At 42.1% G+C, this 18,917-nt stretch overlaps 1 protein-coding gene across 1 annotated transcript; it reads right to left on the bottom strand.

Annotated features, from left to right (window-relative positions):
* Window positions 1–11,482: 11,482 nt before the first annotated feature.
* On the bottom strand, window positions 11,483–18,606 carry hoxd3a (homeobox D3a). Its single transcript, XM_076746884.1, has 4 exons — window positions 18,548–18,606; window positions 14,634–14,693; window positions 12,441–12,987; window positions 11,483–12,228 (listed from the first exon to the last, which is right to left on the bottom strand). Exons 3-4 carry the CDS (start codon window positions 12,883–12,885, stop codon window positions 11,483–11,485), a joined length of 1,191 nt encoding a protein of 396 aa, XP_076602999.1. The 5' UTR covers window positions 12,886–12,987; window positions 14,634–14,693; window positions 18,548–18,606.
* Window positions 18,607–18,917: the final 311 nt, after the last annotated feature.

Below are 18,917 nucleotides of genomic sequence, written 5' to 3'. Positions count from 1 at the left end.
TCATGAGGGGCCTTTTGGACATAATCCAATCCCAAGTATCACAGCTGGAAGAATAAAGAGTTGGAAGAATTAACAGTAAATTAACCTACAACAACATCACTCTTGGACGAATGTAGTGTAGCATTACTTCTGCTATTTGCTTTTTATAGAAGCAGCGCAGTTCACCTCAGCAAACATTTTCAGATGGAGAAGATGGTTGTGTTATGTATGCAGTCATTAGAGGCACTGTAGAACAGAGGGAGATTGATGGACTCGTGCAGCCCTGTGCGGTCTGTGCTGCCTGGTCATACTAAGGCAGGCTCCTTACAATGCTCTGCCCAGGGCTAGCGAGACTATTGGTCGAAGTTCAGATATAACTTCATTTTCTATGTGGATGAAATGCACCTTAAGGGCAGAGGCAGTGGGTGGAGGAGGGGAAGGGGTTGGGCAGACACTGTGTTTCCAGCTCACACAGATGCTCGGTTAGAGTCAGAGGCTAGGGCATAAAAGAAATCCATTGTGGCTGTGGAGCCTGACTGCTGACAGAAATTAAATTGTGTCCACGGACTTTTCATATAACGACCCAAGGTCTATGTCAATAGTGGCAGAGTTTCAGTGGCATTACTGAGCAGGCAAAAAGCCTTTTTGTTTGCACACCACATGTCAACCTTTCAGTTTATTGTATCTCTCTCACACATGAGGAGTTTCTAATAAAGCAAAAACATCATAGTGTCTACTGTGAAGCAACAGTTTTTAACAGGGAACAGGACTTTATGAGTGGATATGAAACAGTCTCAATGTAATAGTGATGCCTCTATATGACCTACGTAGGAAATGAGACCCTCTACAAGTAGACTGGCTTCCTCTATCTAATTATTATTAATGCCTGTCGCTGGGTCTGATTCTCACACGAAATCAGACAGAACTATTTAGACCAGATGAGCCTGTGTTTAGATTTTCCCAGGAAAAAGCATGTTAGCCAGCTAAGAGAAAGCAAGAGGAGATTTTTCTTTAGTGAATTTTACTTTAATGTTGTGGTTATGGCTGATACTGGGTCAAAATCAGCAAGAGAACTAAAAAAGACAAGAAAAGAAACAACAAACATCATAAATATGTTTCATCATGATCTTATCCTCATTGCTGTGCGCCATTGTATTTTTTGGAATATATCTTTACAGACTGTGCAGTAAAATCTTGATTCAACAAGACAAGATAGTCACAAAATTCCCAGGTCATTCTTAGAAGATTGAATCTTTGGAGACAGATACAGTGCTCAAACGACTATCAGATTGACAGATTGATACATGAGGATGCCGGACGTGTTGATAGTAGCAATCTGTATGAAACACAGGCCAGAGCAGCAAGGAGAAATTACTTATTTTTTTGATGCATGGATCCTGCCGTTGAGCCTAGTTCACGGAAAGTTCAGCTGAGCAGCAGGCTCTGTCGTGATCCATTTGAATGGATTCACTCTCCACTATCTCTCTGGCAGGCCAAGGGTAATGGATGAGGTGCAAGGTTCCACCAAAAAGCACATCTGCATCCACACGATAAAGTGTTTCACAAAGGAGAGGCAGCTTTCTTTGAACGAGGACCCTCTTGGAGTTTCCCACACATGGTCCTCATAAACAGTTGGGGTGCAGAAGTAACCAAAATGCTACTCTTCTGAGGTAGACTGTTGAAAATACAGGCAACTACAACTTTAAGCAAAATATGCTATCTCTGTTTATGTATAATTAGATTATTTTCCAGTGAGTTGTGGTGACAAATATGCTCGCTGCCTGGATTATGTTTTTTTGAGTGAATGAAGCGTGGCAGTGGCGTGGATGATGGGTGTACAAAGCACTAACCTTAACCCTTAACCTTAACATTGGGCATTTTGGCAGAAAACATATTCAACATATTTTCAGTGAACATTTTTCTGAGGTTCAGTATCAACTTTTTTGTGACTTGCCAGTTATGTTAACAACATTTCTTCATAATCTGCCATTAAATTTCCTTCAAAACATGTATGCTGATGCAAGTCAGTTGTATATAATTGTCATTTTCTAGGAGAAAGGATTACTACTGCATACATAACATCTGACCAAACATATTGTAATGATGGTGTGACCATTGGTGTAAACCGTTCTGAGATATGTTTCTTCTTTGCCTTTGGTCCATTATTGAGCACATGACATTGTTACGGGCAGACAGTATTGTGTAATTGACTGGCTGGCCCTGAGGCAACTGGAGAAGTTAAGCATCTCTGTGGTCACACCTCAGTGCCTCACAGTTGGCAAGGCTGGGCTTGTAACAAATCACACTCCACTGACAGCCACGCTCGTCTTTCGCTGCTCGCATCCTGTGGAACTGCAGCAACAGCAACAAAAGGGCCTGGAAGCCAAGGACAGCGCATTTAAATATTACTCAGCATCAAATATCTTGCCCAAGTCTATCGGCAAATAAGGGCCAAAAAGTTCCAATCGGAGAACTGTGAGCACATGGTGGAGGCTTTTACCCTGCCTGTAACCTTAGAAATGGCTGGGAAACCTCTGCTCCAGCAAATGGGAAGGTCTGGCGGGGGAAATGTATTGTCTGGGCACTCCACAGACAGAGAACAGATGGGGACGTGCTCCGGTTGTTTGGCCAACAGGACACTTGAACGGGCAGACTGCACATTTACATTTACGCCTCAGAACTGGAGACATTACGAGCTATTGCTTTATACCGACTAACATGCAAATATTACTTCTAACATATGCAGTCCAGAGCAATCGCAGCAGATACAAACAGCTGTCAGTGCATGAATGTACAGGTTTCCTAATTCAATGCAGAACAAATCATAGCTGACATGGTTGTAAAAGAAATGTGATGATATTAATTGTTTCTTACAAAGCACATAAACTCAAAATTATCTATTTAGAATCAGTCATTCTATGTGGGACAGACAAGAGGCAGGGAAGACACAGGTACAAACAATTGCCAGCATCGTTCCAGGGGACACAAATGTATTCAGATTATGCCTGGTGGTCAGAGTGCATCCCAAAATCCTCTAGTTTGATTTTATCCCATCTATCATTATTCTCTTTGGCAAACACAATGCCATTTATTCCCAGAAGAATTATAGGGCAGCACTGCAGAAGACAAACAATTTACTGGCACTTTGCCTCACTGAACAGCACTGTCAGCCTGCCAGGAACCATCCATTTTAAACAATACATGTTTTGCTGCACATTTCTTGGACACAATAACTCACAGCATCCACAGAACTATTCAAGTTAAGCCAACTACTTAAAATAATTGAAGCTATTCAGACACTGGAAATGTGTGCTCTCATTACACAGATTCCATTTTATGCTTAATGAAGTTAGATAAACAAATATTGCATAGATCAAATGAGCAGCCAGGATGTGCTGGAAAAACAGCATCACCTTCCACACCTCCATTCAATATATTGTGCTCTAAACTACCTCACCTTTAAAGAGGGAGAGCAGATAAGATTCTTCTTGGCAGGCTTCTCTGCATTAACTCCCTCTCCTACCAGAGTGTAAATTAAGAGGGGAGCTAGTGCAGCGTGCCGAAGCAGGAATGTGGGCCTGAGGCAGAGCGGAGCAGAGCGGCGGGATGCTCCAGGGGAACCGCAGGCCACATTATGCTGCAGCAGGGCCACAGAGCTCAGTGTCTGACAGCCCTGTGCCCTCAGTGGACACGCCAGGACCACTGCCACCGTATTCTCAGGACATTTACATTATTCAAAGATAAATGCATTGTCAATTTTGTGTCTCCCAACACTAGATATGTGTGCCGCTTCACTCCTCCCGCAGCCAAAGGTGGGCTCACCTCCGCTCGCTGCAAGACACACTACAAATGAAATCAAATGTCTTTCTCACTGGTGCAGAATTACTTAACCCTGCACGCTGCCACTGTGCTCTTGGATTTTAGATTGTAATGCAGAGGCCTGCGGGTAAGGAGAAACACAGAGGTAGGAAATGTTTCTCAACATTTGGGTATTTTGGCTTAGCACCCTGAGATTTAACACTCAGAATGAGGATTGTTAGGAGGATAGCACCAAGAGGAAACTGTTCCTGCATATTATTCTTGCAAAAATTACCTAAAAACCTAAAATAGCTGATCAGATTACCCAAAGTGTCCACTGTTAACTCACATCAGACAGGGTTAATATGAGTCTTGACAAGGTGCGTTTGATGAAAAAACATAATTTCAAGTTTTTGGCTAAATAATAAAAGACTCAATTCTGCTCAAGATATGTAGTAGAAATAATCTCCTCCTTCATACACTCAAGCGTCAACTAATTGAAATATGAAACTCGGAGAAGATGTTTCAGGAAACTGGATAGTTTGAGAGAGCGTAACACATTTGTATCAAGTTGTAAAATTACACAAAAGATGTCAAACTTGATTTTGAGGCCAAAACTAGATCAGGCTCGCTGAAAAAGCAAAAAGTCAAAGATAAATTGTTTGGACCTTTTAAGATTCAGATTCATACTGTATCACCCTGAATAGAGTACTGCAATACACAGAATATTGATAATGTGCAAGTAACCCAGAACAGAGGCAAGGCGACATACTGAATGTTTTGTTATTGTCAACATGAATTACATCTGCCAGATATATTCCTGATATATCTTCTTATTCCTCTGTGCCAGAAACCGTCTTTGTTGTCCATAAACTATTAAAAACACATCAGCGAGCCGGACCGTTACACTGGATGACATGTTTCTTCATTACCATGAACATGTGCACTGCAGGTTATTTTGAGTCAATCCCGTATACACCATCTGGGGGCTGTAAACACTTGCGAGAGCACCACATGTGTATTAATCCACCACTGAAAATATTCCCCAAGAAATGTGCTGTTTACTGGTGTTTGAATAACATTTGCTCAAATCCACAGTGCCCAGCTGTTTAAGGAAATTATTTAGCCTTTTATTAAAGTGATTGTGTATTTGCCAAGGGTATATAAAGATTTATGTCTACAGTAGGAACAAATGGGCTTGGGGCTTGAATGTCCAAGTTTTAAGAGAAGTACGAACACATCGTTGGTCTTTTCATGAGATTTACAGCCTTATCCTGTAACTGTGCACTTCTATTGATTTTAAGGTGACACACTCCAATCAGTCCTCATAGTCCAGATAATATTTCTTGACGGTGATTTTTCCATGGCTAAGATATTGTTTCCATCCGCAGTAAACACCCTGTAAAGATCCTGCGTGTCAGACTGATAGAGATCTACCTTACATCCTCAGCAGAGGTAGACCTCCGACGAAGAAGGATCCAGTTGCTGCGCTGCCGTCCGCTGTGAAGGAAAAGTTACGCAGGACACACTGTGGGATCAATGTCGAAACTTCTTTTCATGGATGAATTCTTAACTTTAATACTGAAACTTATGAATATAGTTATTCATTCAACAATCCATCTCTCATATCTAAAAGTCACAGACTATTTTACTGAAATAATGTGTCTGGGATTACAAATGAAAACCACACAGGATCATTCTTTATCCAGCAGACAGACTAAATTCCAAACCCTGTTACTGTAATAGGCACACTTGTAGCTTGCCATGAATTAGAGCTCTAATTATATTAGGTACTATTTTAAACAAAATAACACATTTCTTATGATCCATAGGTGTAATTTATAGCAAAGCCAGGTTCATTTTCCTGGGCAATCAATTTCGTGGTGTAGCAGAAGACTAATATAATTATGTAAAGCGCTGAGAGCTGAGTATCGCAGTCAGCACAGAAGGGCTTTTCGAAGATAAATGAAGATGCAATTTATTCACTCATAATTTCATACAGAAAATGCCGTGAAAGAAATCCATATGAGCATCAGAAAAGGGTAGAGGCACTAATACTTTTTGATATAGACTACCGGAGCATTGTAGTCAAGGCTTGGGTAATGTATGACTTACTTCAGGTTTCCTCACATCAGTGAGCTATCTTTCATACGAGGAAGGAGGAGAAGAGCCTTTTGGCCAAGCCCTCTAAATCATACCCAGAGGAGTGAGTCATTTATTATAGTTACAATTATATCAATATCACTAACACATAAGAGCTGCCATAAATCCACGCACATCAGTTTTATGCGTCAACATGCATGATCAATGTTGGGAGGTTCTTCAGCTACAGTTTGGTTGCAGGTTTCTCACAGTTTAAAGGTTTTATGAATCGGTAAGCCTGCACGTGCAACACAGAACCTCAGGGTATTCATCTGTAAGACTCTACATTCACCTCTCTTCAAGGTTCCTCCCAATATTTTGCATGTTCTTGTTGACAACACCGGCCAATAACACTGCTGTTATGGCATACTGCGTGTGCAAAACAAAGGACCACCTACACTTCACTGGAAATCTTGTTTCAGTCAGCCGCAGGAGCCAGTTGCAGGAGAGCAGGAGGCAAATAAGAAGCTTGAAATGTAGATCATGAATAATGGGGGGCGACTTTACATCGGTCAGTTGTTCCTCAGTGGATGGCATCCAGTGCTGCTCTATTATTTCAGGATCTTCACTTATGTTAAACTATTTATTTTGGTCAGTGTGTGTGTGTGTGTGTGTGTGTGTGTGTGTGTGTGTGTGTGTGTGAACATTTTCCCATGCAGTATGTCCACTTTAATAACATACCCACAGAGGGACAGATGTGGACTGTGTGCAACTTCTAAACAAATGAGTGTTCACATGGATGTGCTGTAACCCTGCAGTGGTCGTTTGGTGTGTTTCCTTTCAGAAGGAAAATGCAGTGCAGACTTTATGAGTTGGCAAACAACACAGACACCCCCACCATGAGCAGAGTGCCTGCCTCCTCTGCTCATTCACTTCCACAGTGTGTGGGGAATCCTTAATGACAGCAGAGGCCAGAGAACAGGAAGGACTTCTGACAACAGTGTCCTCTAACATTCACATCCTCTGTCAGGATTTACAGATGGTCAGGCTGCGTGATCGGTTCACCTTCCTCCTTGTGTCCGATACCAAAGAAATACTGAACATCAACACAAATGAGGCTCTGTGCGAATAAAAAGAAATTATGTTATGCCTGTCAGTTTAATGCAGTGAGAAAAATAGTGAGTGAATGAGCATCAGGTGAAAAAACACAGCAGTCAGAGGCCAATTAAGTCCTTTATTTGAAAAACTGTGGGTCTTTTATATATTAATACATTCTCTTTTATCAATAAACATTAAAAAATAAATGAGGTAATTTCATTTAACAACTTTCGCATCACATATAAGGCAACAGTGGGTAGTTAATTTTATCCATATCAATAATGGCACCCTGACATCCTCAGAAACATATATGAATGAAATTAAACACAAAATTAGTTGCTGAGTTAATATTTAAATAGTTTTGTGCTCAGACTGAGAGAGACATTATAGCGAGTAAATAACCAAGTAAACAAATGAACTTACACAGGTCCACAGCAGTGGAGTCCAGTAACTTATTCAGAGGTGATTCCCATCAGCAAACAAATGATTTTAAAGCAAATTTCCCCGAAACTGCATCCTGCAAAACATAAAGCATTTAAGATATCTGTTGTGCATTAGCTGCTCCGATTAGATTTTAAAGTCAACAACAATAATTAGCCCTGCACTTTACTGGAAGTTTCCCCTAATCATTACAGCTGGAACAGCTTCATTATGTTAGAGAGACAGCAGTACAGACGCCACCGACAAAACACAACCTATTGCTCCATTACAGGAAAGAAATGAGTGGAGGGATGCTGTGATAAAACCCGAGCAGACCTCCAGGGCAGGCCCCCCTTTTCTCTCAGCTCCACGCCGCTCTGCAGCTCTGAGATTCTTCTAACTGCGGACTCGAGTATTTTTTTATTGTCAGATTTTTGTTGAGATGAAAATCCTTTGTTCGCTTCCGTTAACTACTCAGTCCTGATCCGATGGTAATCCACAATGACCTCGTTCGGTGCCGGTAGAGCCGGTTCAGGACGCGTCTGAGAGAAATCAAAGCGCGTTAAAAGTAGGTATTTTCTTCTTAAATTCTTCTGCAACGTTTTCACAACTCCTGCTCCCTGTTGTCTCCCGAGCCGGCGCGCGTAAAATAAATATATAAAAACAAGCCCTCGTGGGATGGAGATGAAGCTGCTCACACGCGCAGCGGAATCATCGCGATATGTTCTGCCAGCGCCGACGTGCTCACCAACTTTCCTCAGAGGCTGATTAAATAATTGTCTTGTGTCGGTGCGGCGGGTGCAGATATTTCTCCCCGCACTCTGACTGTAAAGAAACGGGGGAAGCAGCTGTGACTGCACCTCTTTCATTCACCTTAAAAACACTTTGAATGAAAAGCTGCCTCTCTCCCGGTGGTCCATCAAATCTACTGCCACAAGCTCTCTGTCCATCATCTCAGACAGCAACAGACATTACCAAATATATATATATATTTTTTTCAAAGCCCTCTTGTCTCCTGTTGGGATGTCCTGGGTAAAGATGGCTGTTAGCACCTCTTGTGCTCATTAATAGTTAGCCTACAGTAGGGCTACTTCTCCATATGTAAATATTACCCTCCACTGAGCAGGCGTGGTCTGCTCTGCTTTTATCCAATCAGGGACACAAAATGAGCTGTCCACGCCAACAAAGCTCCTCTGGGCTTAACTGTGACTTATTTATTCATGGCTATGCTTGACTTGTTACTTGATGCTTTATTGCAGAATAAGAACTGAAGCTAAAACTGATGCATATTGTCAAATTTTATTCTTTTTACATGCAAAACGGTTCAAACTCATTATAGCAGCAAAAGGCCAGAAGTAAAATGACGTGTTTTCATGTTTTCTAAGCAGACTCTGTTTTACAAAGTGGAATTTCTTTCTTTTTTTCAGAGCAGAGGGAATCAAAGGAACTATGCTGCTGCTGTTTCCAATAGGGGTGAAACTTCCCGTTAGCATGACAGATTGTTGAATTTGATCTCAGCTACACCCATGTCCAATTACAGGGTCAGGGCCGTGATGGCAGGGATAAAATCTGAAGCTGCATTTGCTCCATTTGGAGCTACAGCAGTGAGATTTTGACTGTTATTGTTCCCTGTTTTCCCGGTGCGTTTGTCCATGGTAGGCTTTATTTTCGTCATCAGGCATAACAGTTTGTAATTAAACAAACATGATAATATTTAGCTTCTATCCGATGCATTTTCATTTGAATGAGCTCATTTTTATGCAAAATAACAAAGATCATATCATGCATTTTTATGATTGCATGAAATTATCTTATTAACATTGAGCTTGTTTTAGAGGAAAACGGAATGTTTTTGGTATTTTACGGCAACTATCTGAAGGGCCCAGCAAACGACTTGTGCGGTGCAGAAAGCTGCAGCGGGGGAGATGAAAGAAAAGAGCTCACCCAGGGTTAAAATGGCCGCCATCCACTGAATACTGAGGTGATTTGTAGCCTATTGTAGTAGCTCATAGCTAAAATCCATGAATGAAATAGGATGAAATCAACTTTAAAGCTGCCTTACAGAAGGATTTAGGATAACACTCGCGTGCTGAGTCACATTCAGTTAATTATGGCTGAAACTTTGTGGGACCTCTGTGACTGTGGCACCTGATTTAAAGTCACTGTGACAAGACGTTCATTTGCCTTGATGCGCTCTTAAATCCGAGGATGTATCATCTCACAAAATGTGAACACAGTAGTGCTTTTTCTTTTTTCTTTCCCAAACTCTCCCCCACCATTAAAGATTGGGCTGCTCGGTTTGAAATGTGTTACTTGGATTTGGAATGCAAATGCTTTGTTCACGAGGAGGAGGGATCAGCAAGGAGTCTGAAAGCGACGAGTTTTTGATTAATGAGCTTTGAAATGGCTCTCCAGGAGCAATAAAGGATGAACTGCTCTCTCTCTCTCTCTCTCTCTCTCTCTCTCTCTCTCTCTCTCTCTCTCTCTCTCTCTCTCTCTCTCTCTCTCTCACACACACACACACACACACACACACACACACACACACATCCATCGCTGCATCATTTTCAATGTCAATGCGTGTTTTTTCGTCTTTTGCTTTTATTGTCACCGATCAGCTCCGCCATCACTGAGTGGACACATTTCTATACTTCCACTCGGCCAGTTTATGAAAAATGATCTTTAAGACGAGTCTCTGTGTGTACCAATCAATTAGACCGCCAGTGATTAGGCTCTGGACTATAGGAAATGGAGCTGGTGCTCTTGTCCCAGCAGATGGGGAGGCAATCATGTGGCCGAATCAAAGAAGAAAATAAGTGACGTGTGGAGGATGCGATGGGCCCATAGACTCGCTTCCTTCATACCAATAAAACATCAATAATCGTCCCCAGAGCCTTTTATACCGCTAAAATGCACTTTGCATTGGAAGCATAGAGCCGTCTGATGAGTTTTAGATATCCTGGTGTCTAATTATTGATTGGCTCTCCCTGTTTGGACTGTACAGTAGAGCTCTGAAGTCAATACGCCTCCTCGGTGCTGTTACCTGACAGTTTCACTCGCAGCAGCGACTGAATGAGGAATTAAAATAATCAGAAACATTGGCTCAGCAGTGCTGCAGGCGGTGCTCTGTGTTTGTTTGTTTGTCAACAAAAATGCAATAAAAAAATACAAGTTTGAGCACTTTATTTACAAAATGTTAAACACAATAAAATATAACATTTCGATATCATTCGGGTTTCATAAATTTATGGATATCCAACTGAATGGAATAACAATGGAAGACAAATAAAAAGTAGCAATGGACTACACGAAATGACATGCTGGTGTGTATAATATTTCATACTTCGATAGTCTACGTTTTGCTTAAGGTTTGACACAAGATTAACCATGGACATATAGTGGTGTTTATACACTATAAAATGCCCCATTTATCCCAGATTTACAATTAGAAATGCTCTTTATCAACAATACACTGCGAGTCATAGCATTTTCCAAACCCTGTTTTGCCAACACTTCCAAGTGCACTGATCTGTCCAATCTTACCAAAAAAAAAAAAAAAAAAACCTCCACACTTATAAGTACTCGCATATAAACGATAAATAATGTGCAATACAAAAGTTATTAAATAATAAATATGCTATATGCTAGTACGAAAGATTATGCAAAATAATAATAATAATAATAAATAAATAGGATGCCCGTGGGGAGAATGAGATCCTGACAAACAGACGAAAATTTCCCTAAAAGTCCTTCTCTAAAGATGAGCTTCTACTTTCGTGATCTACAAGACTTACCTTCAAGTAACGGCATGAAATATTCAGTCAAAAATTGCGCATTGCACTTAAGAAAAAACAAAAAAGGGAACATCTGACAACCAGGCTAGTCTGCCTCTGCGCATCCCCAAATATTCAAGAGAAATGGACAAAGCTGTATTATTTAGAAAATAATTACACAATAGCATTAATAGTAATATCAATAATACTGTAATAATACACACGACTCGCTTGGAGTGTAGTTATTAGACTAGTGAGGTAATAAAAAGAGCGCAACATAATTTGGACACACATACACACACGCACGCACGCACACACACAGGAACCACATATTACAAATGCGTGAGTTTAGGCGCTTCCTGAATCCTTCCCTGAGACGCTTGGTGAGAGGTGAGGTCTGTGTATGTGGGATGGGGATCACAGGGTCCATGATGGTGGTTTCCTGGGATCTGAGCGGCACAGCTGTAGTCCACACTGGTGGATGAGGGGTGGGGAAGATGGCCGAGGTTGAACATGGGGCCCGAGGCTGGCATGGAATCAACAAAATTCCCACCCACGTAAACGGGGCTGCCTTGCAAATTGGCGCTGGCAAAGCTGCCGTTGCTCTGCATGCCGTGGTGTTCGTACTCGGAGCCCGGGTACCTCTTCTGTTGCGGGATGCAGCCACCCAAGGGTGCCGTGTACGCGGCCAAGCCGTACATGTTTTGCTGGGGTTTGGCGAAGGACGGGGGCGAGGGCGCGTCATAGCTGAGGCCGTTTTGGAGCTGGCCAGAGTATCCAATGTGATTTGGGCCACTCAGCGGCGGGCTCCTGTCCGGGGAGTGTCCCAGGGGAGAGTGCGCGAGCCCTTTAGACTTCTGGTCCTTTTTGTATTTCATCCTCCTGTTTTGAAACCAGATCTTTATTTGACGCTCGGTGAGGTTCAACAGATTTGCCATTTCCACTCTCCGAGGGCGACAAAGGTAGCGATTAAAGTGAAACTCCTTCTCCAGCTCCACAAGTTGTGCGCTGGTGTAAGCAGTTCTGACCCGTTTGGAGGCTGGTCCAGGTGGGCTCTTCTCGTCACTCACCTCGCCACCTGTAAATGAACCACAGCATCATCTTAGAGCCTTTTGAGACTTTTTTTTAAAGCAAAACCTAATGCAGTCATAAGCTGTAAGCACAACAAGGCCCAGTCCACCTCCACCCATACCCCTCCACACACAAACACACACACACACACACACACACACACACACACACACACACACACACACACACACACACACTGGTCTCCATCATGGTCTCTACCTGCAGCGGTGCAGTTGTTGCTCTTCTGCTTTGCGTTCTGCCGGGTCTCCTTCATCCAGGGAAATATCTGCTTTGTGAGGGCTGGTGTGGCACTGTTTGAAGCGCTGCTGGATGGAGATTTCTTCTTCTGGGATGCAGAGCTGTTGGAGCTGGGAGAGGATGCGGACAGCGGAGGCGGCTGCTGCTCCCCAATACTCGTGGCTTGGCTGCTGCTGTTGCTTTGACTGCTACTTTGCCGCATGCAGTCACCGTTCAGGTCACTGTCTTTGAGGGTCGGTGGCCGGACAGCGGAGGTCTGGATGGGACACACTGATCCCTGGTAGTCGCTCTCCATGTTAGAAGTGGCGTAGGGCTGATGAGCAGGGCCATAATTGTAAGAGTCTGGTTTGGGGTAGGTGTAGCCTCCAAAAAGTCCAGAATTATCGTAATATGTTGCTTTCTGCATTTTGTGGATTCAAAGCCAGTAAGCCAGTGCAACTTTATCCAATGGCATGGATGTTGTTTATTCACGTGATTGGTGCTTCCCACCGTTGCTCCAGTCTGTGACCTATAAAGAGAAATCTATCAGACTCATCTGGGCACACATGAATAAGGCCTATACTCATTATAGCAGCACCTTCCTAAACATCAGTCCACTGACTGAGATTCAGAGTTTAAATAAATCAATTCACAATAAACCAGGAGAATCACTCTGCTATAGGCTACAGCAGATATTGAATTAGAAATTACCAACTGCCTCTACACTGTCTGTAACAGTGACACATCTTCCAGCACCAGATTGGAGCCGTCGGACTCATTTCTGCCACAAAACAGTTAAAGTTTAACTTGCACTAAAAGGACCCTCTGGGAGGCTTTAGGAGTCCCTCAGAAATAAGCTGAATCAGCATGTCACACACATACACACAATACCCTTTTCACTAATCACAAAGCCTGACAAAGCCCGTCATGCATTGTTCCCTGTAGCAGAAATATAGCCCACCAAGGCCGCGCGGCACATGCGTTTGGATCACATGTTTACGCACGCAAAAAGCCGCATATTAATCTCCTCCACTGGTTGTTATTAATGTTGATATCAGAAATATGGGTGATAGCGGTGTGTGTGAGTGTGTATGAGAGAGAGAGAGAGAGAGAGAGAGAGAGAGAGAGAGAGAGAGTTTGTTGGGTGGGGGTGGGAGTTAAATATGATATTTCATTAGCCTTTACAGATGCCTCCACCCATATGTTTCGGCTGCTTGGTTGGTTTTCTGCCACTGATCCATTCATGCAAAATTTAGCTTTAATTCAAAACAAAACATTTAATCTTCCAGAAAAATTCTCCAATTTTATAGTGCTTTTTTTTTTTTTTTATTGCAGCAACATTTGGTTTAAGAACATAAGAGAGAGCCGTCAGCATTTAAACTGAGCTGAAACAGAAATATCAAAGGGTCCTGGTACTGTATGTTGGTGGCTTGAGGAGGTGCAGCCTGCGTCGTGCATAACAATTGCACCTGTCAGTGTGGACCGCGGCAAAATTTATGACCGCAAATGTTATGGTTGTAAACGGCCTCAGAGAGGAATGAAAAGCAAAACACTCCTCAAGACTCGCAGCCCTCCTCAGAAGTGTAAAACTAAGCGTAGGAGGAAGGCAAGGGAAAGAATTTCATACCCGGCGACTTCTCCCATACACAGGCTCGGTTTATAAATGATGCCTCCATTCTGGCTGAACGCGAGTCTGCAGCCAAACACCGACGTGAAACACTGGAGATAATTTTGCCGGTTAGAAACAGGCAGGGAATACTGGCCATGGCGCTTCTTTTAACCCGGTTAAAATGCGGAAATCGAGGGATGAAGTGGTGATATTCTTCCTGGTTTTGCGTTTTACAATTCGCATGTTTTTCAGTAATGTTTGAGAGGAATGCAAACATGATTAATGTAATTTCTATTCCATTTCTCTTTTGGATAAATTGCATTAAGTGTGCTCTTGGTTATGGGGCTTTAATCCTGCGGCGGACATACTAGAGTGGGACTCTGGCCTGCGCAAATAATTACACGTACAGGCTAAGTTTAAGTCATCCCTCATGTCTGTTTTCGTGATTTAAGCCTCCTGTGAAACACTGTGAGCGCTAATATGGAGGCTAATAACAAATCACCCTTTCACCTTGTTAGCAGTTGGCTGTGCTGTCCGCTCCCTCCATTTAAAGAAATGTTACTCACCGAAATCTGCGCAACTCTGTGTTATATCCCTCACGCATTCATCACTGCTGCCTCCTCGACCTGGAAGAGAAATACAAATTATGTTTCGTCACATTTAGATTCCCCCCTTTTAAATCAAAGACAAATATGGGCTTAAAGATACCCGTGTTTTATATAAAAATACAGATCAGGCCCAATATTCTCCATTCACCATTAAATAAAAAAACACAATATTCTAATTATAAAAACTCAAGTAAAATAAACAAATAAATTCAAATGATTCCTAAGCAATTAACTCTTTTAGTATTATTACTATTACTTTTTTAATTATTTGCCTATTTAATTTAGCTAAACTGTCACTGACCACATATGACACTTTTTTTTCCCTCTCTGCTTGCAATGCTCGAGAGAGAAAAGTCTTACATGTGCACTTTTGCACAAAGAGCCAGCCCAAATATTTAGCAGTCATAAGCTTTTTTAGGTGACCTTAGGGTCGTTCAGCATTAACTCAAAGTTTAATGAACAACGAGGACTTTGGCTTCAAGTAGACACAAGTCTTAACTAAATCCAAAGCAGCTTTTTTCAGCAGAGACTGAAACACAGGAGAAGATGCTCGACCGACGACGAGAAGGCAGAAATTTAAACCTCAGACAATTTCGTTTATTTATTCATTTATTTTTCCTGAGTGTGCAAACACGTCTGTTTTCCTGCTTGTGTTTGAGGATAATTGCTTAAAATGCGATCACGGAGATTTAAGATCCCTTCGATGTGGAATATTTGTTAAAGCCAGTCGATAATGTGCGCCTGGAGTGCTTTTGAGCACACTGGGCTACTAGTCGCAGACATGGTCCTCTTTTCAAACGACAGTGTTTTTCGCCTACGCGCTGTTACGGTAAGTTTGGTTCACACAATGGGCCGGACTCAGAGTCGAGTGTTATTATCACAGTCTCCTGTCCAGCCCTTCAAACTCTGCTCCTATTTCAAGTTAAAAAGCCTCCAGAGGCGTTTTATTATTGTTGGAAAATTTGTGTTACATCCGAGGAGTAGCTGCAGTTGAAGAAAGTGGAATAATAGTGTCGATTGTTGTTGCAATAAAGTGCAAGGTCTGTTTCTCCTGGAGGAAATACGAGCTGCTCACGAAATGCGAAATCACCATTTGCAGCAATAAGGGTTCTAGCTTTTGTAGAAGAAACGCAAGAAATTCCGCAGCCATTCTGCGAAGACGCACAATCAAGAGCATTTTGTTCATAAAGATGTGGTGCACAGAGATTAAACTTCTTGAAACAGTTGTAAAACATATGAGCAAAATTGAGAATAATCATCCTAAATAAGCTTTTATTGCCTTTGCGAGTCAGGCCTGTTTTTTATTCCCAATATCAAAGAAAAAATATTCAGATTCACACGAGTTACAATTCAGCGAATACAAGTAAGCCAAAAACGTCACCAAATAGTAGGAAAATCCAAGTATTTGCCTTTATCCCTGTTCACTATCCGGCCCGGTGATCCTTCAAAACATCAAATATGAATTCATGTATAATACAACGTTGCAGGTTAACAAAGCCATATAGTTGAAACCACATAAATCACCGCAAACGCCACTGTGACGATAAGACAACAAATTAATGTGATTTACGATCCAAGAGTCAAAAAGAAAAGTTCCTCTCCCACTCCTTCCTCCGAGCCGGCTTTCATCGAAACGTGAAATCAGCTGAAAAGCGCAGGGCAGCTCAGGCTCAATCTGTCGATAACATTTGAACGCGCTTTCTCCAAAAAACACCCATCTGCATTTGAGGAGGAGGTAGCTGCGGTGGACTCCATGTCCGCACGGTCGCCGCGAGAGCGACGTTAACGAGCATCGCCTCCTCCGGTGGAATAAATCATATATATTTTCCTTGCATTATATTAACCCGCGGTTAAAGGTTGCTTTCTGCCATGCAATTGCTTACCTGTGAATCAATTCATCATAAACCAGTTCCCCCCTCACTCTCAGTTCCTTTCCACGCAGTCTCTTGAATAAATCCTTCACCCTTTGTCTGTAGACAATGCTGTCCTAAACCTGATCTTGCTGTTTTTCAGACATTTCCATATACCAGTGGAGACAGTATTCCCGAAAGAATGGAAGGACTCGTATTCAACTACCAATAAAAAGCGAACAAGGTATCCTTATTCCAGAAAAAAAAAAATCCCTGGCAATCAATCACCCACTGAAATATACAGGAATTCAGAACAGGATAGGCCTGTGCACATTTGGAGCTAACATTTGGAGTTTCTTTTTTTCTTCTTTTCTTTTTTTTGGTGTTTCGGAAGCTTTGTGATGACAAATAAAGGCGCTGCCTTAAGATAGAAGCATATTTGTTCACGTGATTGTTCTCTTCTTCAAGCAAGCCTTACCTCACCAATACATTTTGATAAAGGGTGGCGTTTATTTCCTCATCTGAACAGTGTGAAAATGTTCCACCGCCTATTTCCTTTCCATCTCCTTCTGAATTTACGAGCTTTGCAACAAGCCTGCACTTCAGTATGTAAACACAGGTATTATATTGTATACTGAGTATCAATGATAAAGATCCACACTTCATGCTCTCAGGGCAGTAGTTGCAGCATCTATAGTGCAGTATGCTTGCGTCCGCTGTTGTAACCATTTTCTGTGCATTTGATATGATGCTGCAGCTTTGAAATTTCCAGCAATTTTGGACATTTTCTCCTCGCTTGGTCTTAAAAAAACAGACTTCGGCAATTTTACAATAAAACGTGCAAAGTGGGCCTTGAACGCACCGCAGTTAAGCGTTATTGGGTAATATTGTTACACAGTACTATTATACTTTGTATCGATGCCCTCTTTAGTCGCCCAATGGCTGCACTGATGTGGGAAGTGCATTTTGAAAATGATTTATGAAATAAACGACATATGTTTTCTTTTTCTCTCAGCTGGGACTGGATTGTATTCAAATAAAGCACATTATCATCTTTTGTTTATTGTGTCTGTCCTGCCCAAACAGAGTGTGAGAGACATGTCTTCTCCTGCTTTGTTTTTAATATTAACTCTGAGAAGAAGAAGAAAAAAAAGACTATTTAATAACCAATGAAGAAATACGCTGGAAAAGACCAAACTGAGTTGGAGGAGGAAGATTTTGGAGCCGCAGAGAGCGTCGGCTGGTTCAGCGGTGGGTTATCTTGGAGCAGAGGAAGGGATGCAGGACTGGTCGCGTCGCAGCATATGTTCAGAGGGTAATAAAAGTGAAAGATTTACAGTTTTCGCCCGGCCCCCCCAAACAGCTTCGCACCCTTTCAGGAATTACTGAGAATGATTTACAAGGAGGTAGAACTGTCAGCCTGTCCAAACTTCCACGACTTCTTGGAAATCAAAATCAAATCATCCCAGCAGACATCGACTGTGTCCTCAAGCAAAAAAAGGAAGAGAAAAAAGCTGTCATTTATATTGTGTTGAAAAGTTCGACTATAAATCAAGATATTTTCATTTCCACTCAGCAAACAAGATACAGCCCTGTGTTTTACTGCTGCGTCTTTAAAACAAAATGCTGATAATAAAGTGGTAAAAAAATAAAATCTGAAACAGACTGTGAATAAAGAATGAGTGGGCCCTGTGGAAGAGCCACACTGAGCTGTATGAGTCCGAAAGAGCATTTATTCAGAGCGAGCGTCCATAAATACATGTCACTGCCCTTTAGTTTTTACCATTTATCCTATCAATCCCTTTCAAGATGCATGCGTAAATCAGCGAGCCCCCCAAAAAATCTACCGTTTCTAACACATTTCACCAAAAAGAAGACATGCACACAGCGACTAACCACAGCCTCTACAATCCTGCTCTGAGCGCACGCATCAAAGGGAGCAATTTATCAAATATCACGACATTTGATATCGTCATTTCACCAGCTCGGGCAACATGAAAAAATGCTGAAATATTTACCTACCCAAGCATCCATCGGTTCGGATGTGTCGCTAAAGTGCGGGGCTACGGTTGCGCCGGGTATCGGATATTATTTTCTTGGGGGATCTCTTCAGTTTTCAAGTCTGATAGAGTCCTTGCGATTAATGACGACGCCGTGTTTCTAGGGGGACGTGCTGCATTAATTATTTAGACAATCACGTGGTCGAGAATAGAGAGCGGAGTGGTATAGTCTCTGGATTATATCTCTGAATGCAGACAGCGCACTTTAATATATCTTAGGGGGGTTGTCTGGCTCGGAGAGGCTTCTGCGAAAACAGCTGGAAATCAAATATGGCCGGATGGAGAGCGACGACGTTGTATTCCTGCACTGGGTGCAGTGTCATTGAAAATGG

The sequence above is a fragment of the Chaetodon auriga genome, chromosome 13, assembly GCF_051107435.1.
Source record: "Chaetodon auriga isolate fChaAug3 chromosome 13, fChaAug3.hap1, whole genome shotgun sequence".
Taxonomy (NCBI): domain Eukaryota; kingdom Metazoa; phylum Chordata; class Actinopteri; order Chaetodontiformes; family Chaetodontidae; genus Chaetodon; species Chaetodon auriga.
This window is presented reverse-complemented; position numbering and strand designations above follow the sequence as displayed.